Source organism: Phyllobates terribilis, unplaced genomic scaffold (genome assembly GCF_046119375.1).
Source record: "Phyllobates terribilis strain yellow unplaced genomic scaffold, ASM4611937v1 Scaffold_11__3_contigs__length_659146591, whole genome shotgun sequence".
Classification (NCBI taxonomy): Eukaryota; Metazoa; Chordata; class Amphibia; order Anura; family Dendrobatidae; genus Phyllobates; species Phyllobates terribilis.
This window is the reverse complement of record NW_027362771.1, coordinates 656,306,410-656,324,002: the sequence shown is the minus strand read 5'-3', so window position 1 is coordinate 656,324,002 and position 17,593 is coordinate 656,306,410. Positions and strand designations below refer to the sequence as shown.

At 48.4% G+C, this 17,593-nt stretch overlaps 1 protein-coding gene across 1 annotated transcript in view; it reads right to left on the bottom strand.

Annotated features, from left to right (window-relative positions):
* ACAP1 (ArfGAP with coiled-coil, ankyrin repeat and PH domains 1) overlaps positions 1-17,593 on the bottom strand; it is a 376,352-nt gene that overhangs the window by 52,697 nt on the left and 306,062 nt on the right. The window contains exons 18-20 of the mRNA XM_073654642.1: positions 3,630-3,814; positions 3,439-3,548; positions 3,257-3,367 (exon numbers count right to left, since the gene is read on the bottom strand). Of these exons, the coding sequence (XP_073510743.1) occupies positions 3,257-3,367; positions 3,439-3,548; positions 3,630-3,814 (406 nt within the window). The remainder of the gene's footprint in view (positions 1-3,256; positions 3,368-3,438; positions 3,549-3,629; positions 3,815-17,593) is intronic.

Below are 17,593 nucleotides of genomic sequence, written 5' to 3'. Positions count from 1 at the left end.
TGACATCAGACCACACCCCTTATACTGCAGCACCAGCTCCTCATCTATTACTGCTCACAACCAGCCTGTATACCCTGTGTGAGGTTGTTGGCCCCGCCCCCTGGTGATGACATCACTGATATGACTTCAGACCACACCCCTTATACTGCAGCACCAGCTCCTCATCTATTACTTCTCACACCCAGCCTGTATACCCTGTGTGAGGTTGTTGGCCCCACCCCCTGGTGATGACATCACTGATATGACATCAGACCACACCCCTTATACTGCAGCATCAGCTCGTCATCTATTACTTCTCACAACCAGCCTGTATACTATGTGTGAGGTTGTTGGCCCCGCCCCCTGGTGATGACATCACTGATATAATGACTTCAGACCACACCCCTTATACTACAGCCCCGCCCCCTGGTGTTGACAGCACTGATATAATGACATCAGACCACACCCCTTATACTGCAGCACCAGCTCCTCATCTATTACTACTCACACCCAGCCTGTATACCCTGTGTGAGGTTGTTGGCCCCGCCCCCTGGTGATGACATCACTGATATAATGACTTCAGACCACACCCCTTATACTGCAGCACCAGCTCCTCATCTATTACTTCTCACAACCAGCCTGTATACCCTGTGTGAGGTTGTTGGCCCCGCCCCCTGGTGATGACATCACTGATATGACATCAGACCACACCCCTTATACTGCAGCACCAGCTCCTCATCTATTACTTCTCACACCCAGCCTGTATACCCTGTGTGAGGTTGTTGGCCCCACCCCCTGGTGATGACATCACTGATATAATGACATCAGACCACACCCCTTATACTGCAGCACCAGCTCGTCATTTATTACTTCTCACAACCAGCCTGTATACTATGTGTGAGGTTGTTGGCCCCGCCCCCTGGTGATGACATCACTGATATAATGACTTCAGACCACACCCCTTATACTACAGCCCCGCCCCCTGGTGATGACAGCACTGATATAATGACATCAGACCACACCCCTTATACTGCAGCACCAGCTCCTCATCTATTACTACTCACACCCAGCCTGTATACCCTGTGTGAGGTTGTTGGCCCCGCCCCCTGGTGATGACAACACTGATATAATGACTTCAGACCACACCCCTTATACTGCAGCACCAGCTCCTCATCTATTACTTCTCACAACCAGCCTGTATACCCTGTGTGAGGTTGTTGGCCCCACCCCCTGGTGATGACATCACTGATATGACATCAGACCACACCCCTTATACTGCAGCACCTGCTCCTCATCTATTACTTCTCACACCCAGCCTGTATACCCTGTGTGAGGTTGTTGGCCCCGCCCCCTGGTGATGACATCACTGTTATAATGATATCGGACCACACCCCTTATACTGCAGCACCAGCTCCTCATCTATTACTTCTCACACCCAGCCTGTATACCCTGTGTGAGGTTGTTGGCCCCGCCCCCTGGTGATGACATCACTGATATGACATCAGACCACACCCCTTATACTGCAGCACCAGCTCCTCATCTATTACTTCTCACACCCAGCCTGTATACCCTGTGTGAGGTTGTTGGCCCCGCCCCCTGGTGATGACATCACTGATATAATGATATCGGACCACACCCCTTATACTGCAGCACCAGCTCCTCATCTATTACTTCTCACACCCAGCCTGTATACCCTGTGTGAGGTTGTTGGCCCCGCCCCCTGGTGATGACATCACTGATATGACATCAGACCACATCCCTTATACTGCAGCACCAGCTCCTCATCTATTACTTCTGACACCCAGCCTGTATACCCTGTGTGAGGTTGTTGGCCCCGCCCCCTGGTGATGACATCACTGATATAATGATATCAGACCACACCCCTTATACTGCAGCATCAGCTCCTCATCTATTACTTCTCACACCCAGCCTGTATACCCTGTGTGAGGTTGCTGGCCCCGCCCCCTGGTGATGACATCACTGTTATAATGATATCGGACCACACCCCTTATACTGCAGCACCAGCTCCTCATCTATTACTTCTCACACCCAGCCTGTATACCCTGTGTGAGGTTGTTGGCCCCGCCCCCTGGTGATGACATCACTGATATAATGATATCAGACCACACCCCTTATACTGCAGCATCAGCTCCTCATCTATTACTTCTCACACCCAGCCTGTATACCCTGTGTGAGGTTGTTGGCCCCGCCCCCTGGTGATGACATCACTGATATGACATCAGACCACATCCCTTATACTGCAGCACCAGCTCCTCATCTATTACTTCTGACACCCAGCCTGTATACCCTGTGTGAGGTTGTTGGCCCCGCCCCCTGGTGATGACATCACTGATATAATGATATCAGACCACACCCCTTATACTGCAGCACCAGCTCCTCATCTATTACTTCTCACAACCAGCCTGTATACCCTGTGTGAGGTTGTTGGCCCCGCCCCCCGCTGATGACATCACTGATATAATGACTTCAGACCACACCCCTTATACTGCAGCACCAGCTCCTCATCTATTACTTCTCACAACCAGCCTGTATACCCTGTGTGAGGTTGTTGGCCCCGCCCCCTGGTGATGACATCACTGATATAATTACATCAGACCACACCCCTTATACTGCAGCACCAGCTCCTCATCTATTACTTCTGACAACCAGCCTGTATACCCTGTGTGAGGTTGTTGGCCCCGCCCCCTGGTGATGACATCACTGATATAATGACATCAGACCACACCCCTTATACTGCAGCACCAGCTCCTCATCTATTACTTCTCACACCCAGCCTGTATACCCTGTGTGAGGTTGTTGGCCCCGCCCTCTGGTGATGACATCACTGATATAATGATATCAGACCACACCCCTTATACTGCAGCACCAGCTCCTCATCTATTACTGCTCACACCCAGCCTGTATACCCTGTGTGAGGTTGTTGGCCCCGCCCCCTGGTGATGACATCACTGATATAATGATATCAGACCACACCCCGTATACTGCAGCACCAGCTCCTCATCCATTACTTCTGACACCCAGCCTGTATACCCTGTGTGAGGTTGTTGGCCCCGCCCCCTGGTGATGACATCACTGATATGACATCAGACCATACCCCTTATACTGCAGCACCAGCTCCTCATCCATTACTTCTGACACCCAGCCTGTATACCCTGTGTGAAGTTGTTGGCCCCGCCCCCGCTGATGACATCACAGCACTGCCACCCCCTTCCCTCTGTTCCGCCCTCATTTCTCCAGCGTACACACGACCACTTACAAGGTGACGATGTCGGCATTGGCCGCTTCGATGGCGATGGAGAGGACGTCCTTCCCATCACTGTCCAGAGCGTTGATGTCTGCACCGCGCTTGAGGAAGAGACAGGCCAGCCTGTGAGGAGCCAGAGATGAGCAGAGGAAACTGTGACCACCCGTGACCTCAGCAGGTGGCGTTACCCTTACCCCGTGTAGCCTTGGACGGTGGCATGATGGAGGGCTCCTCGTCCTTCTCTGTCCACCTGATTAACACTTGCCCCATTCTGGAGAAGAAACTCACAGGCAACAAGAGAGTCCTGGAGGTGCGAGAAGAAGCACGACAGTGAGGAGACGGCCTGGATGGCACTGAGGACACATAGATGGAGACAGAGGCTTACGGAGAGCACGGCTCGTATCAGGGGTGTGCGGCCATCTTCCTCACTGTGCACCCAGTTGACATCCGCGCCGTGTGCTAGGGCATCGGCCATGGTGGGCAGATAACGGTGTTCTGCTGCTCGGTATAAGAGGGCTCCTGGATGGAGGTTTGCCATCTCATGCCCTTCTCCCAGTCCTGACTTGGCACCTGTGCAGAAAGGTAAGAATTAATCTCTCCAGATAAAGGGAAGTAGTCACAGCTATGAAGGAGTCCAACCGCCGCGGCCAAGAGAACGGAGAGACTGGCGCAGTCAGCAGTATGGTGGTCAGGAATAAAAGCTTCTCTCCAGGTCGTTACCATGTGTAGAAAGAAATATAGTATTTGTCATTAAAAATCAACATAACATTCAGTGGACAGAAGAAGTCTACACACCCCTGGAAAATGCATCCTACCTAGAAGACTAATTTCAGAACATTTTCCACCTTTTAATGTCACCCAGAATTTGGACAAATTCACTGAGAAACAAACTGAAATTCACTGCTTGAAGAGGATTTTCCTGCCATTATCTGGTCAACAAACAGCTGACAACACAGCAAGGGATCTCATTGTGGAAAGTTGTCAGGAGAAGGTATAAAAGCATTGTCCATAGTAGATCTAATGCCTGGGAACTGTGAAGACGTCATCAAGAAGAGGCTGACGTTTGGCACAACAGTGACATTTCTTAAAACTGAGGACTAAGGAGTAACATTTCTCCTGGTAGAGAGTGGCATCCTCCTCTTGGAAATTAAATATGTAAATTGCCTCTTCAGAGAGGAAGAGGACTTGACTTTTAGGATTGCTACTTCCAGTAGGTGGCGCTAAAGTTCAACTTTTAACAAGCCTTAGCATAGCTATGACTTCAGATAAAAGCCGAAGCAGAATCTCAATTTGATAAAACATGTTTTGGGGTGTTGCCCCTCTTCAATGCAAAGCATGAGATCTGATTTAGCTGTATGAGAGGCTTCTGACTGGGGTCTGAGGGTTAACGTTTCTCCTTGAGGAGAGTGACATGCAAGGGCAAATATATTCATACAGTCAAATCAGATCTCATGCTTTGCACTGATGAGGGGCAACATCCCAAAATACATGTCTGCAAATTGAGATTCAGGTTTGGCTTAAAAGGTTGATATTAACGAGCCTTGCCATATGACCTATAGACTTTTAGGATTGCTACTTCCAATAGTTGGCGCTAGAGTTCAAGTCCTCTTCCTCTCTGAAGAGGCAATTTGCATACCTAGAACTGAATGCTCCTCAAACATTGATAAAAAGACAAGAGGAAAATTGGCCAAGAGGCCAACAGCAACATTAAAAGAGCTGCAAGAGATTGCTGTCACATGAAGGACACAACCAGGACTGACTCCAATCTCCCGTCTTGACCCCCTCACCCAAGGACACAACCAGGACTGACTCCAGTCTCCCGTCTTGACCCCCTCACCCAAGGACACAACCAGGACTGACTCCAATCTCCAGTCTTGACCCCCTCACCCAAGGACACAACCAGGACTGACTCCAGTCTCCCGTCTTGACCCCCTCACCCAAGGACACAACCAGGACTGACTCCAGTCTCCCGTCTTGACTCCCTCACCCAAGGACACAACCAGGACTGACTCCAATCTCCCGTCTTGACCCCCTCACCCAAGGACACAACCAGGACTGACTCCAGTCTCCCGTCTTGACCCCCTCACCCAAGGACACAACCAGAACTGACTCCAATCTCCCGTCTTGACCCCCTCACCCAAGGACACAACCAGGACTGACTCCAGTCTCCCGTCTTGACTCCCTCACCCAAGGACACAACCAGGACTGACTCCAGTCTTCTGTCTTGACTCCCTCACCCAAGGACACAACCAGGACTGATTCCATTCTCCCGTCTTGACCCCTTCACCCAAGGACACAACCAGGACTGACTCCATTCTCCCGTCTTGACCCCCTCACCCAAGGACACAACCAGGACTGACTCCAGTCTCCCGTCTTGACCCCCTCACCCAAGGACACAACCAGGACTGACTCCAGTCTCCCGTCTTTACCCCCTCACCCAAGGACACAACCAGGACTGACTCCAGTCTTCTGTCTTGACCCCCTCACCCAAGGACACAACCAGGACTGACTCCAGTCTTCTGTCTTGACTCCCTCACCTACGGACACAACCAGGACTGACTCCATTCTCCCGTCTTGACCCCCTCACCCAAGGACACAACCAGGACTGACTCCATTCTCCCGTCTTGACCCCCTCACCCAAGGACACAACCAGGACTGACTCCAATCTCCCGTCTTGACCACCTCACCCAAGGACACAACCAGGAGTGACTCCAATCTCCAGTCTTGACCCCCTCACCCAAGGACACAACCAGGACTGACTCCAGTCTCCAGTCTTGACCCCCTCACCCAAGGACACAACCAGGACTGACTCCAATCTCCCGTCTTGACCCCCTCCCCCACAGGTCAGACGTATGAAGAATACAGAAGCCTTTTCTTACACAGAAAAACATCCAAGCTCGGCTAGGTGTTACCAAAATCTCCAGTCGGCCAGAAGCTTGTGGGAACGTGTTATGGCCAAAAACTTCCCTCTCGATCTTGTTATGGTTCATTTTTTAATATCTAGATATCATTATTAATTTAGAAAAAAAGTATTTATATTTTTGCTATGTCTGAAGTCTGCTTGAGTGTTTTCTGATTTTACATTGTGGAATGTCTAAGATACTTGTTTCCTGTGAAGTCCTTGACAAGAAGGTTTACTCTGGGCCAAGGGAAATGTGTTTGTTACTTATAAGTCTATTTCGGTTTTCTGTTCAGTTGTATGTAACAATGAAGTTCTGTTCTGTCTAGCTAATAAATATGGTGAGTCTATGTTGCCACACTAGAAGACTCTACCTGCTGACAATGCATGTCACATGTATTCTGTCTCTCTTCCTTCATCGATGAATTATCTTAATTTGAATCTCACTGGCAATGTGAAGACCCTTTGCTGTCTATTCCAAAGTTCTCCTTAAAACAAAGAGGGTCTCCATAACAATCTCATCAGACATAATTCCAAAAAAATTGTATGGTGCAAAGCCAACATTGTGCATCACCAGAACATCACAATCCCCACAGTGAGGCATGGTGGGGACAGCATTGTGCTATGGGGCTGTCTAATCTAACAGATGTGGAGCTACTGTAAGGAAGAGCGTATTAGTGTAAGGGTGTGCAGATTTATGCAACTACATTACTTTACTTTTCAACCACAAGAGAAACATGAAATGACCTCATGAAGATACGACAAGAGTGACCTGAAGGAGATTGAATTGCCCTGTCACCTTCAGATCACTCAGGACTAGTGAATAGAGATGAGCGTTGTTCTACTCGAACTGTTCGCCAATCTCAAATTCGAGCTGTTTTGGGCGGTGTTCGAGCCGTTCGGCGAACACGAACGATTTGAGAAAAATTCGGCTGTTCGAGGTTATGTTCGATAACTGTTCGTGCACCATATAACTGGATTTTTTCTCAGTAATGATGAAAATTAATGTTAATACGCAGTTTGAGTGTACAGCGGGGTGGGGGGAGGGGCAGGGGATGGATCTCTGCAGGAATAATGAAGATCTCCATTTTTTTTTCTCTTTCCCGCATTTACAGTGGGGAGGTGCAATCTGTCAGCCTAACAGCAGCGCACACACGGAGCGAAGTGCTTTTTTTCACACAAGCAAAGACATGTGTGATTGGCAGTGTATGTCACATGTCCTTGCCCTATAAGACCAAGCCATTTTCCCCGTCGCCACCATTTTCTCACTGCTGCAGCTGCGTGTTAGACGGCACCACTGTTGCTGTGTGCGCTATACCTTGTTAATTTCAAGCCAATTTTCGCACAAATCTACAGATAGCTTGGGAGTAGGGAATAGTTGTGATTGCAGTCCTTTTAAGGACTAGGTTACAGCATTTCCTACGACTTTTTATCAGGCAGGTCTGTGCTCTTAAATAGATAGGTTGTGGGAGTAAAGACTAATTGTAATTGGAGTCCTTTTCAGGACTAGGTTACATCAGTTCCTATCAGTTTTTGCCAGGCAGGTCTGTGCCAGTGCTGTGCAAGTTTTTTTCACAGCATTTGGCTGAATCTAGCAAAGCTAATCCTTTTTGGCCTATTGCAGAGTGTGTTAGTCAGTGGAGTAGCCTATCTGTGTTGCAAGATATACCACCTGTGTATAGAATACCAATTTTTTTACTGCACCTAGTGAAGTAAAACCTTTTGGGCATAGCATCATTCTATTAGGCCATCTATACTAAGCTCCACCAGGTTGCAAATTGAATATAATTTTTTGTCTGCATCTAGCTCTGAAAAAATATTTGGCCTTCTAGCTGTGTGTGGGACTTGTTCTATTAATCCATCTATACTGACCTCCACCAGGTTGCAAATTGAATATAATTTTTTTCTGCATCTACCTCTGAAAAAATATTTGGGCTTCTAGCAGTGTGTGGGACTTGTTCTATTAGTCCATCTATACTGACCTCCATCAGGTTGCAAACTGAATATAATTTTTTTCTGCATCTACCTCTGAAAAAATATTTGGCCTTCTAGCTGTGTGTGGGACTTGTTCTATTAGTCCATCTATACTGACCTCCATCAGGTTGCAAATTAAAAATAATTTTTATCTGCATCCAGCTCTGAAAAAATATTTCGGCTTGTAGCAGTGTGTGGGACTTTCTCTATTAGTCCATCTATACTGACCTCCATCAGGTTGCAAATTGAATATAATTTTTTGTCTGCATCTAGCTCTGAAAAAATATTTGGGCTTCTAGCAGTGTGTGGGACTTGTTCTATTAGTCCATCTATACTGACCTCCATCAGGTTGCAAATTGAATATAATTTTTTGTCTGCATCTAGCTCTGAAAAAATATTTGGGCTTCTAGCAGTGTGTGGGACTTGTTCTATTAGTCCATCTATACTGACCTCCATCAGGTTGCAAACTGAATATAATTTTTTTCTGCATCTACCTCTGAAAAAATATTTGGGCTTCTAGCTGTGTGTGGGACTTGTTCTATTAGTCCATCTATACTGACCTCCATCAGGTTGCAAACTGAATATAATTTTTTTCTGCATCTACCTCTGAAAAAATATTTGGGCTTCTAGCTGTGTGTGGGACTTGTTCTATTAGTCCATCTATACTAACCTCCACCAGGTTGCAAATTGAATATAGTTTTTTTCTGCATCTACCTCTGAAAAAATATTTGGGCTTCTAGCAGTGTGTGGGACTTTCTCTATTAGTCCATCTATACTGACCTCCATCAGGTTGCAAACTGAATATAATTTTTTTCTGCATCTACCTCTGAAAAAATATTTGGGCTTCTAGCAGTGTGTGGGTCTTGTTCTATTAGTCCATCTATACTGACCTCCATCAGGTTGCAAATTAAAACTAATTTTTATCTGCATCTACAGTACCTCTGAAAAAATATTTGGGCTTCTAGCTGTGTGTGGGACTTGTTCTATTAGTCCATCTATACTGACCTCCATCAGGTTGCAAATTGAATATAATTTTTTTCTGCATCTAACCCAGCCAATAGTTTTGGCCTAATACCACAGTTTGGCCACTCAGCTCTGCTCGGTTCCCATCCATTGTTTTTTTGTGCAAACAACTCCAGAGTTGTGAATTAGTTAACCACCAAAATGAGTGGAAAAAGGCCTGCTGCTGGTGGAAAGGGGAATAGGCGTGTTGGGAAGGGGAAAAAAGGTTGTGTCCGTGGGGTAGGTGTTAAAGCAACAGTAACATCTGCAGAAGAAAGACCATCTTCCAGCCAAACTAAAATGTCTACTTCTTTTAGCGGACAATGTGATAAGATCCCTTTCTTACGGCCACGCCAATCGCTACAAATTCCAGATGAGGCACAAAAACAGCAGGTGCTTCAACGGATATCAAGTGCACAAGGAAAGACTAGAAGCAATGGGATGAAACTAAATGGGAGGAGACACAGATTAGATATTAGAAAAAACTTTTTGACAGTTAGGGTGATTAATGAGTGGAACAGGCTGCCACGAGAGGTGGTGAGTTCCCCTTCAATGGACGTCTTCAAACAGAGGCTGGACAGACATCTGTCTGAGATGATTTAGTGAATCCTGCTTTGAGCAGGGGGTTGGACCAGATGACCCAGGAGGTCCCTTCCAACTCTACCATTCTATGATTCTATGATTCTATGATTCTATGCTCCTTTAAGTGGGCTCTCCTCCACATCAACTTCAACATCACAAATACTCCAGTCCTCAGAGGTGTCACCCCAATCGCACTTGCTTCCTCACAGCTCCCAAATCTCCAGCTGCCCGTCTGAGTATGAGGTAGAACAGATGGTTGAGTCTGCAGAGCTGTTTACTCATACTATAGCCTGGGAATCAGAGGTCGACTCCAGCGCTTCTGTGAATCCAGACGAGGAAATGATCTGCACTGATGCCCAGAATCTTTATGAGTCGGATCCAGGACCAGACGCAGAAGGTTCTGACCATAATGTAGACCCTCATTCCCAAACTGTAACTCCTGTTGGTGGAGACAGTGAGGAAGACGATGATGAGACTCAAATACCTGATTGGAGCGACAACTTTAGTTTTTTGTCAGGGCAGGAACAGGTTGGCTCTGAGGACGACGGGTGTGATAACGCACAGGGTGATGATGATGAGGTTGGAGATCCCACTTACTGTCAACCCACAGTCAGCCAAGAGATGAGGTCAGCAGAGGAGGTGGAGGAAGATGCTAGTGACGACGAGGTCAGGTTGCGCCTTCCTGGACAGAGACGTAGTACTGGAAGCACGTCAACAACTGCATCCTCAAACACAACTCTGCCTCTCACCACAAGTCGTGGTGGCTCTTCAGGTCGCATGGGTGCTAAGCCTTGCATAGCCTGGGCATTTTTTCAGATCGATAAAGATGACCCAACTCGTGTTATCTGTAACATTTGTCAGCAAAAGCTAAGTAGAGGCCAAAAAATACATAGTTTGAGTACTTCATGCATGAACCGGCACATGGACATGAAGCATAAGTTGCAGTGGGAAGCTCAGTGTGCTACAATGCGGCCTAGCCGGCCGGGCCAACCACCGTCTGCCATATCTTGTGCATCCGCGGCCTCTTCATCCTCTGTGACTGGGGGGACAGCAGTCACACCTGTTTTGGGGCGCAGACCTGCCACCTCTTTACCCGCAACAGCCAGCGTGATTAGCAGGTCATCATTTTCTTTGGAGGTGGTAACACCAGCTGGTGTTGAGCGCTGTCCGACATCGATAGCACCACCTTTGGATCAAGGCAACCTAACATGTCCGCCTGCATCTTCCTCACAGACCGGCAGCTTGCCGGGGACACCCTTATCAACCCCGTCTAAGCACAATAGCCAGCCCTCGGTCCCTCAGATGTGGACAAGTAAAAGACCATTTCCTCCTAGCCATGAGAAAGCTAAGAGGTTGAATTTCACCATCTGCAAGCTCTTGGCTACAGAAATGCTGCCTTTCCGCCTGGTGGACACAGAGGATTTTCGAGACCTTATGTCCGTCGCAGTGCCCCAGTACCAGATGCCCAGTGGGCACTACTTCTCAAAGAAAGGTGTGCCTGCGCTCCACCAGCATGTCGCACACAACATCACCGCTTCTTTGAGAAACTCTGTGTGTGACAGGGTGCATTTCACCACAGACACTTGGACGAGTAGGCATGGACAGGGGCGTTACATGTCGCTGACTGGGCACTGGGTAACTATGGTGACAGCAGGACAAGGGGCTGCTGTCCAAGTCTTGCCGTCCCCACGAGTTGTGCGTCAATCCTCTTTATGTCAAAGTTCCTCCACTGCTTCTGCCTCCTCAACCTCCTCTCGGTCTTCCACCTGCACCCAAAGCCTGTCTGGTCATGCCACAAGCTTTCTAACTGCGCAGAAGGGATCCTGCACACCTCCTTACTATGCTGGCAGTAGGGCTCAACGTCATCAGGCGGTTTTTACTTTGAAATGTCTGGGAAATGTGAGTCACACAGCTGAGGAGTTGTGGTCAGCTCTGGAGACCCAGTTTCATGAATGGTTGTCTCCACTGGACCTGCAACCAGGGAAGGCCGTGTGCGACAATGCTGCAAACCTGGGTGCGGCCCTTCGCCGGGGCAATGTCACACACGTGCCTTGTATGGCTCACGTGTTGAACCTGGTTGTCCAGCAATTTTTAGCCCACTATCCCAGACTAGATGGCCTTCTGCAGAGGGCACGGTCGCTGTGTGCTCACTTCCGCCGTTCGCATCCCGCAGCTCAGCGACTTACATCTCTACAGAAGTCGTTGGGCCTGCCACTTCACCGGCTAAAATGCGATGTGCCTACCCGGTGGAATTCAACTCTGCACATGTTGCAGCGACTGTGGCAGCACCAACAAGCCCTGGTGCAATACGTTCTGACGTATAGCCTGGGCCAACGAGATCCGGAGGTGGGGCAAATCACGCTGGAGGAGTGGTCTCAGATCAGGAACCTATGCACCCTTCTGCACAGTTTTGAAATGGCGACGAAGATGTTTAGTGCTGACGATGCCATTATCAGCATGACTATTCCGGTGATTTACATGCTGGAGCACATGTTAAACAGAATTCGGAGTCAGGTGGTGGCACAAGAGGAGGTGGAGGAAGTAGAGGAGGAGGAGTTGTATGCGGAAGGGCTAACATCTGCAAGGTCCAGACGGTCGGCAGCACCAAGGCGGCAGGCATGTGAGGGTGGGGGAGATGGTTTTACCAGGGCGCATGGTAGCAGCCAAACTAGTGAGGAAGGTGCAGGAGCCCAGGAAGAAGTGGAGGACGAACTGATGGAAGACTCATCAGATGAGGGAGACCTTGATCACATTTCTGTTGTGCGAGGTTGGGGGGAGAGGACAGAGGAAGGAAGCATGATTGTTACCTTGCCACCAACACAACAGGGACTTGGTGCTCCTGGATGCGCAACACACATGAGTGCCTTCTTGCTGCACTACCTGCAACATGACCCTCGAATTGTGAGAATTAGAAATAATCCTGACTACTGGGTTGCCACACTGTTAGATCCCCGGTACAAAAGTAAATTTGCAGAAATTATTCCTGCCATAGAAAGGGATGCACGCATGCAGGAGTATCAGCAGAGACTGTTGCAGAATCTTACATGTGCTTTTCCACAAAATACCAGTGGTGCACGTAGTGAATCTCACAGTTCCAACTTGCCAACCGTGGGACCGTCAAGTGTTCAGCACTCAAACCGTAACAGAACCACAGTATCTGCTGGTAACATCAATTTTGCGGAATCATTTCACCACTTTTTTAGCCCATCCTTTGCAAGGCCACAGGAGACAAGAAGTCTGACACATAGTCAACGCCTAGAGACGATGGTACAGGAGTATCTCCAAGTAAACATTGAAGCCATGACTGTGTCACTGGACCCTTGCTCTTTTTGGGCTTCCAATCTGGATAAATGGCCGGAGCTAGCCACTTACGCCTTGGAGATCTTGTCATGCCCCGCAGCCAGCGTTCTGTCTGAACGTGTGTTCAGCGCTGCTGGTGGTGTGCTGACAGATAAGCGCACGCGGCTCTCCACTGATAATGTAGACAGACTCACGTTCATAAAGATGAACAAATCATGGATCCGAAACGACTTTTCTACCCCTGTGTCATCCTGGGGAGAGTAAAAGCTTGATGATTGGTTAAAATCACCCTACCAACCGTTTTAAGCTTTCAAATTACTAATCATGTTTATCTGTATCTTGACTGGAAAATAATTTGGGCTTTGTAGCAGTGTGCAGCACTGATCCTATTAGGCCATCTATAATAAGCTTCACCAGATTTAAAATTAAAAATAATTTTTAGCTGCATCTAGCCCGGAAAATAATTTTGGGGCTCCGAGATGCGCAAGACACATAAGTGCCTTCTTGCTGCACTACCTGCAGCATGACCCTCATATTGTCAGAATTCGAAGTAATCATGACTACTGGGTTGCCACACTCTTAGATCCCCCAAACTTTTCGATCAACCTTTTCATTTTAATAAAGACCAAAAAAATGGTCATTTTTGAAATTATAAGCATTAGCAGGTTATTAGAAACTGAAATAAAACAGTTTTCAACTCAAAACTTTATTCTAGGTGATGTTACATTTTCACATAGGACCCCTTGTTCGAAAGGAGCTTCTGAACTCTCTCGTCCATTGAATTTGTCAGGTTTTGGATGGTTTCTGCTTCAATTGTTTTGCATGAGGACAGAATACCCTCCCAGAGCTGTTGCTTAGATGTGAACTGCCTCCCGCCATCATAGACACTCCTTTTGATGATGCTCCAGAGGTTCTGAATGGGGTAGAGGTCAGGGGAGCATGGGGGTCACACCATAAGTTTGTCCCCTTTTATGCCCATATCAGCCAGAGATGCAGATGTTTTATGTGCAGCATGAGAGGGGGCATTATCATGCAAAAAAATGATCTTGCTGTGAAATACACGGTTCTTCTTCTTGAACCATGGCAGGAAGTGCTGTTTGAGAAAATCCACATACATTATGGAGTTCATCTTTAGCGCCTTCAGGGATCCTAAAGGGGCCGACAATCTCTCTCCCCATGATTCCAGCCCAAAACATTACTCCACCTCCTCCTTGTTGGCGCTGTAGCCGTGTTTGCGTGGGGTGTCCATCAACCAGCCATCCTCCACTCCATCCATCTGGACCATCGAGCGCTGCACGGCACTCATCCGTGAACAAAACTGTTTTGAAATCAGTCTTCATGTAATGTTTGGCCCACTGGAGCCGTTTCTGCTTGTGTGAAGTGGATAGAGGAGGTCGACAGGATGGCATATGCACAGCTGCAAACCTCTGAAGGACCCTGCATCTTGTTGTTCAGGGGACGTTGGAGGCACCACCAGCTTCAAAAACTTGTCTGCTGCTATGACAAGGCTTTTTTGCCGCTGCTCTTTTAACCTGACGTAATTGCCTGTAGGAAAGAGTCCTCAATTTGCCCTTATGAGCACGCACACGTGTGTACTGTGAATCAGCTACATACTTCTTGATTGCCAAGACACTTCATCCTGATCATCGCACAATGTTGATTGTAGTCATTCCTTGACCTAAACACTCCACAATTTGTTGCTTCTCAGCAGCCGACACATCCTTTTTCTTTCCCATTTTGGCAGAAAATGCAGGCTGCTTAATAATGTGGGACAGCCTTCTTAAGTAGTCTTGCCTTTCATTGGACACACCTGCCAAACTAATTAGCACAGGTGTCTGCAATTGCTTACAGTGATATAAAGAGCCCTGACACACATCACCATCAATGAGTTTAACTGACAAACAAACAAATTCTTCCCTTATCACTCCTAAACACTTTTTGTATAATAATTTGGAACACAGTGTACATGTGCTTTTCCACAAAACACCAGCGGTTCACGTAGTGAATCTTACAGTTCTAACTTGCCAACCGTGGTCTGTATGGAGTTGTTCAATAAAGGGCCCAAAATTAAGATAACATAGATGGGAGAGGTCTCTATGAATACGAATTCCTAAGTATTTGATACCCTGTGAGGGACAGGCAAAGGGAAAGTTGGACTGGATGGAATCCTATATGGATTTAGGGAGGGAGACATCGAGGGCCTCAGACTTCGCTGCATTGATTTTAAAATTTTACCATGTAACAAAGTGATCTATTTCAGCCATAACAGCAGGGATGGATATATGTGATTGAGTGATATATACTAGGACATCATCAGCAAATAGAGAGCACTTGTACTCGGTGCCTCCCACCTCAATCCACCTAATATTGGGGTTATGGCGAATTGATGAGAGCAGGTGCTCCGTCACTAGGATGTATAAGAGAGGGGACAGAGGACATCCCTGCCTTGTCCCATTGGTGATTGTGAAAGGTGATGAAAATGTTCTGACGCACCCCCTGGGCCTTGGGACACCCGGAGCCGGACCCTTTTTGGTGGATGCTGGTGGTTGTAGTCTTCGTGGCGGCGATCCGGTTCCGTGGCTCAGGGCGGTCAAACCAGTGGCGGAACTATTTATGTGGTTTTGATGTTTAAATGTCCGACTACACCACCCGTGGATTGCGGTCAGAGTGAACCGCCGCTACAGGGCAGACCGCTAAGGCTGGTGTTGTGGGTGCAGCAGAGCGTAGCATAACTCCCCACGGGAGGAGTATAGCCTCAGGGCAGTGTATGCGGAGGATGGGGGTGATGGTGCAGGGCAGCAGCAGTAACGACACGGAGTCAGTGATGCAGTTCAGGGCCTTTACTCACAGTTCTTATTATCCAGACCACGTCTGCAGGTAACGGCTGCCCACGTCGTACTGTGCTCACCAGGTGAGGGGCTCAGACAACTCCCAGATAACTTTGGAGCGCTTCACAGGACCCCCTTTGTGTGTCCTTTGTTTGGCCTTTCTTACCAACCCTTCTGTCCGGCTGCCTCGGGCCTCCTCTTGGTTAACTTGGCACCAGTTTCCCTGACCCTATGTGCTGCCCTCCTAGCGGGTGTAGCGAGGGGCTGCGCCACATAAAATGTCAGAGCCTCCGGTTTCTAGCTGAGGGTCGTTTCCTGCCTCCACTAGTTCGGGGACCGGTCTCCCCCTTTGGCCTGACCCCTCCACGCAGGTGGATTCGGGCGTGCGGTGGCGACTCGCCCGTCCGCACCCCTGGGATCCCTTCATTCCTCGTTCCTGGAGCCTTCTCCGCTCCTCTTCCTTCCTTCTCCCTCTTGCAGGCCTGGGCCTCTGTTACTAGGCCCGCCTCCGGAGCAGAGCTCATGCAGAGCCCCTGCTCCCTGCCACTTCTGCTCAGACTTCTCTGCACTGAACTAAGATGGTGCCCACCTTTTATACTCCCTTCTCAATGCACCCAGGAACTGCTTCCTCCCTGCTCCTGCACTACAGGGTTCCCCTTCCTCAGTGTTCCCTCCCCCCACTCCAGCCAGGGACAGGGACTGTCGTGCCCATCTCAGGGGCATATTGGTCGCCCTGTCCCACGGCAATGTGGTGTAATGCATGCAGGTGTCGGGTCCTGATCCACACTCCATCCTTACCTGAGAGTGAGATATCACACCTCTGGGTGAGGTGCAATACCTCTGTATTAACCGAGCCCTCAGGGTGCTACAGTTCCATTTATCTTCAGCCTAGGTGACGTATTGCGATACAGGGCCGTGATTTTGGCTATAAAAGGGTCCCCTAGACCCCTACCCCAAGCTTTTTAAGAGAATCATATATGGCGTGCCAGGAGACTCTATGGAATGCTTTCTCAGCATCCAACGAGAGTATCTAATTACAAATTTTTAACTGCATCTAGCCCAGGAAATACTTTGTGCCTAGTAGCAGTGTCTGCTAGTCAGCGGATTATCCCGGCTGTTAAGCAAGCTACACCACCTGTAGTTTGGACACTTCATTTTTTCAAAGGAAATGCTTCGGGACCACGGGATACTCAGTGAAGAGCATCAGGAGGCACCCCAAGGCATAGGGGCTGGGACTGGCGGTAGGACGCCTTGCGGTGGACAGCCGAGCTCGATCCTTATAAAAGCTTTTTAACTGCAGCAGCTTTAGTGGACGCTACTGGAGCTGGAATTACGCGGCTGCTGGCATGAGACTTGCCCTCCAATAGATCCTTGAAGGTGTTTTCTATGTGTTTCTATGTGTTTTTGTTTGCCTGCCATTGGTTTTAACGGTGTTCGAAGGTGTTCGACGAACAGTTCGACGAACAGTTCGGCGAACACACGGGTGTTCGACGAACCGAACTCGAACACTACGGGGGTGGCTCAACACTACTAGTGAAGCACAGAGACACAGAGGAAATGAGCAAAACATGGAGAGACCTGGAGCTAATAGAGCAAGAAAAAAGCATAGAAACCTGGAGGAAAATGCACACTGAAATAGAGAAAAAGAGTGAGACCTGAAGGATGTCAAGCAAAAGTCCCGGAGGAGATAGAAAAGACCCCACAAGAGAAAGATGGAGTCCTGTAGGAAATACAGTACAATCTAGGAATCCTCCAAACCAACCG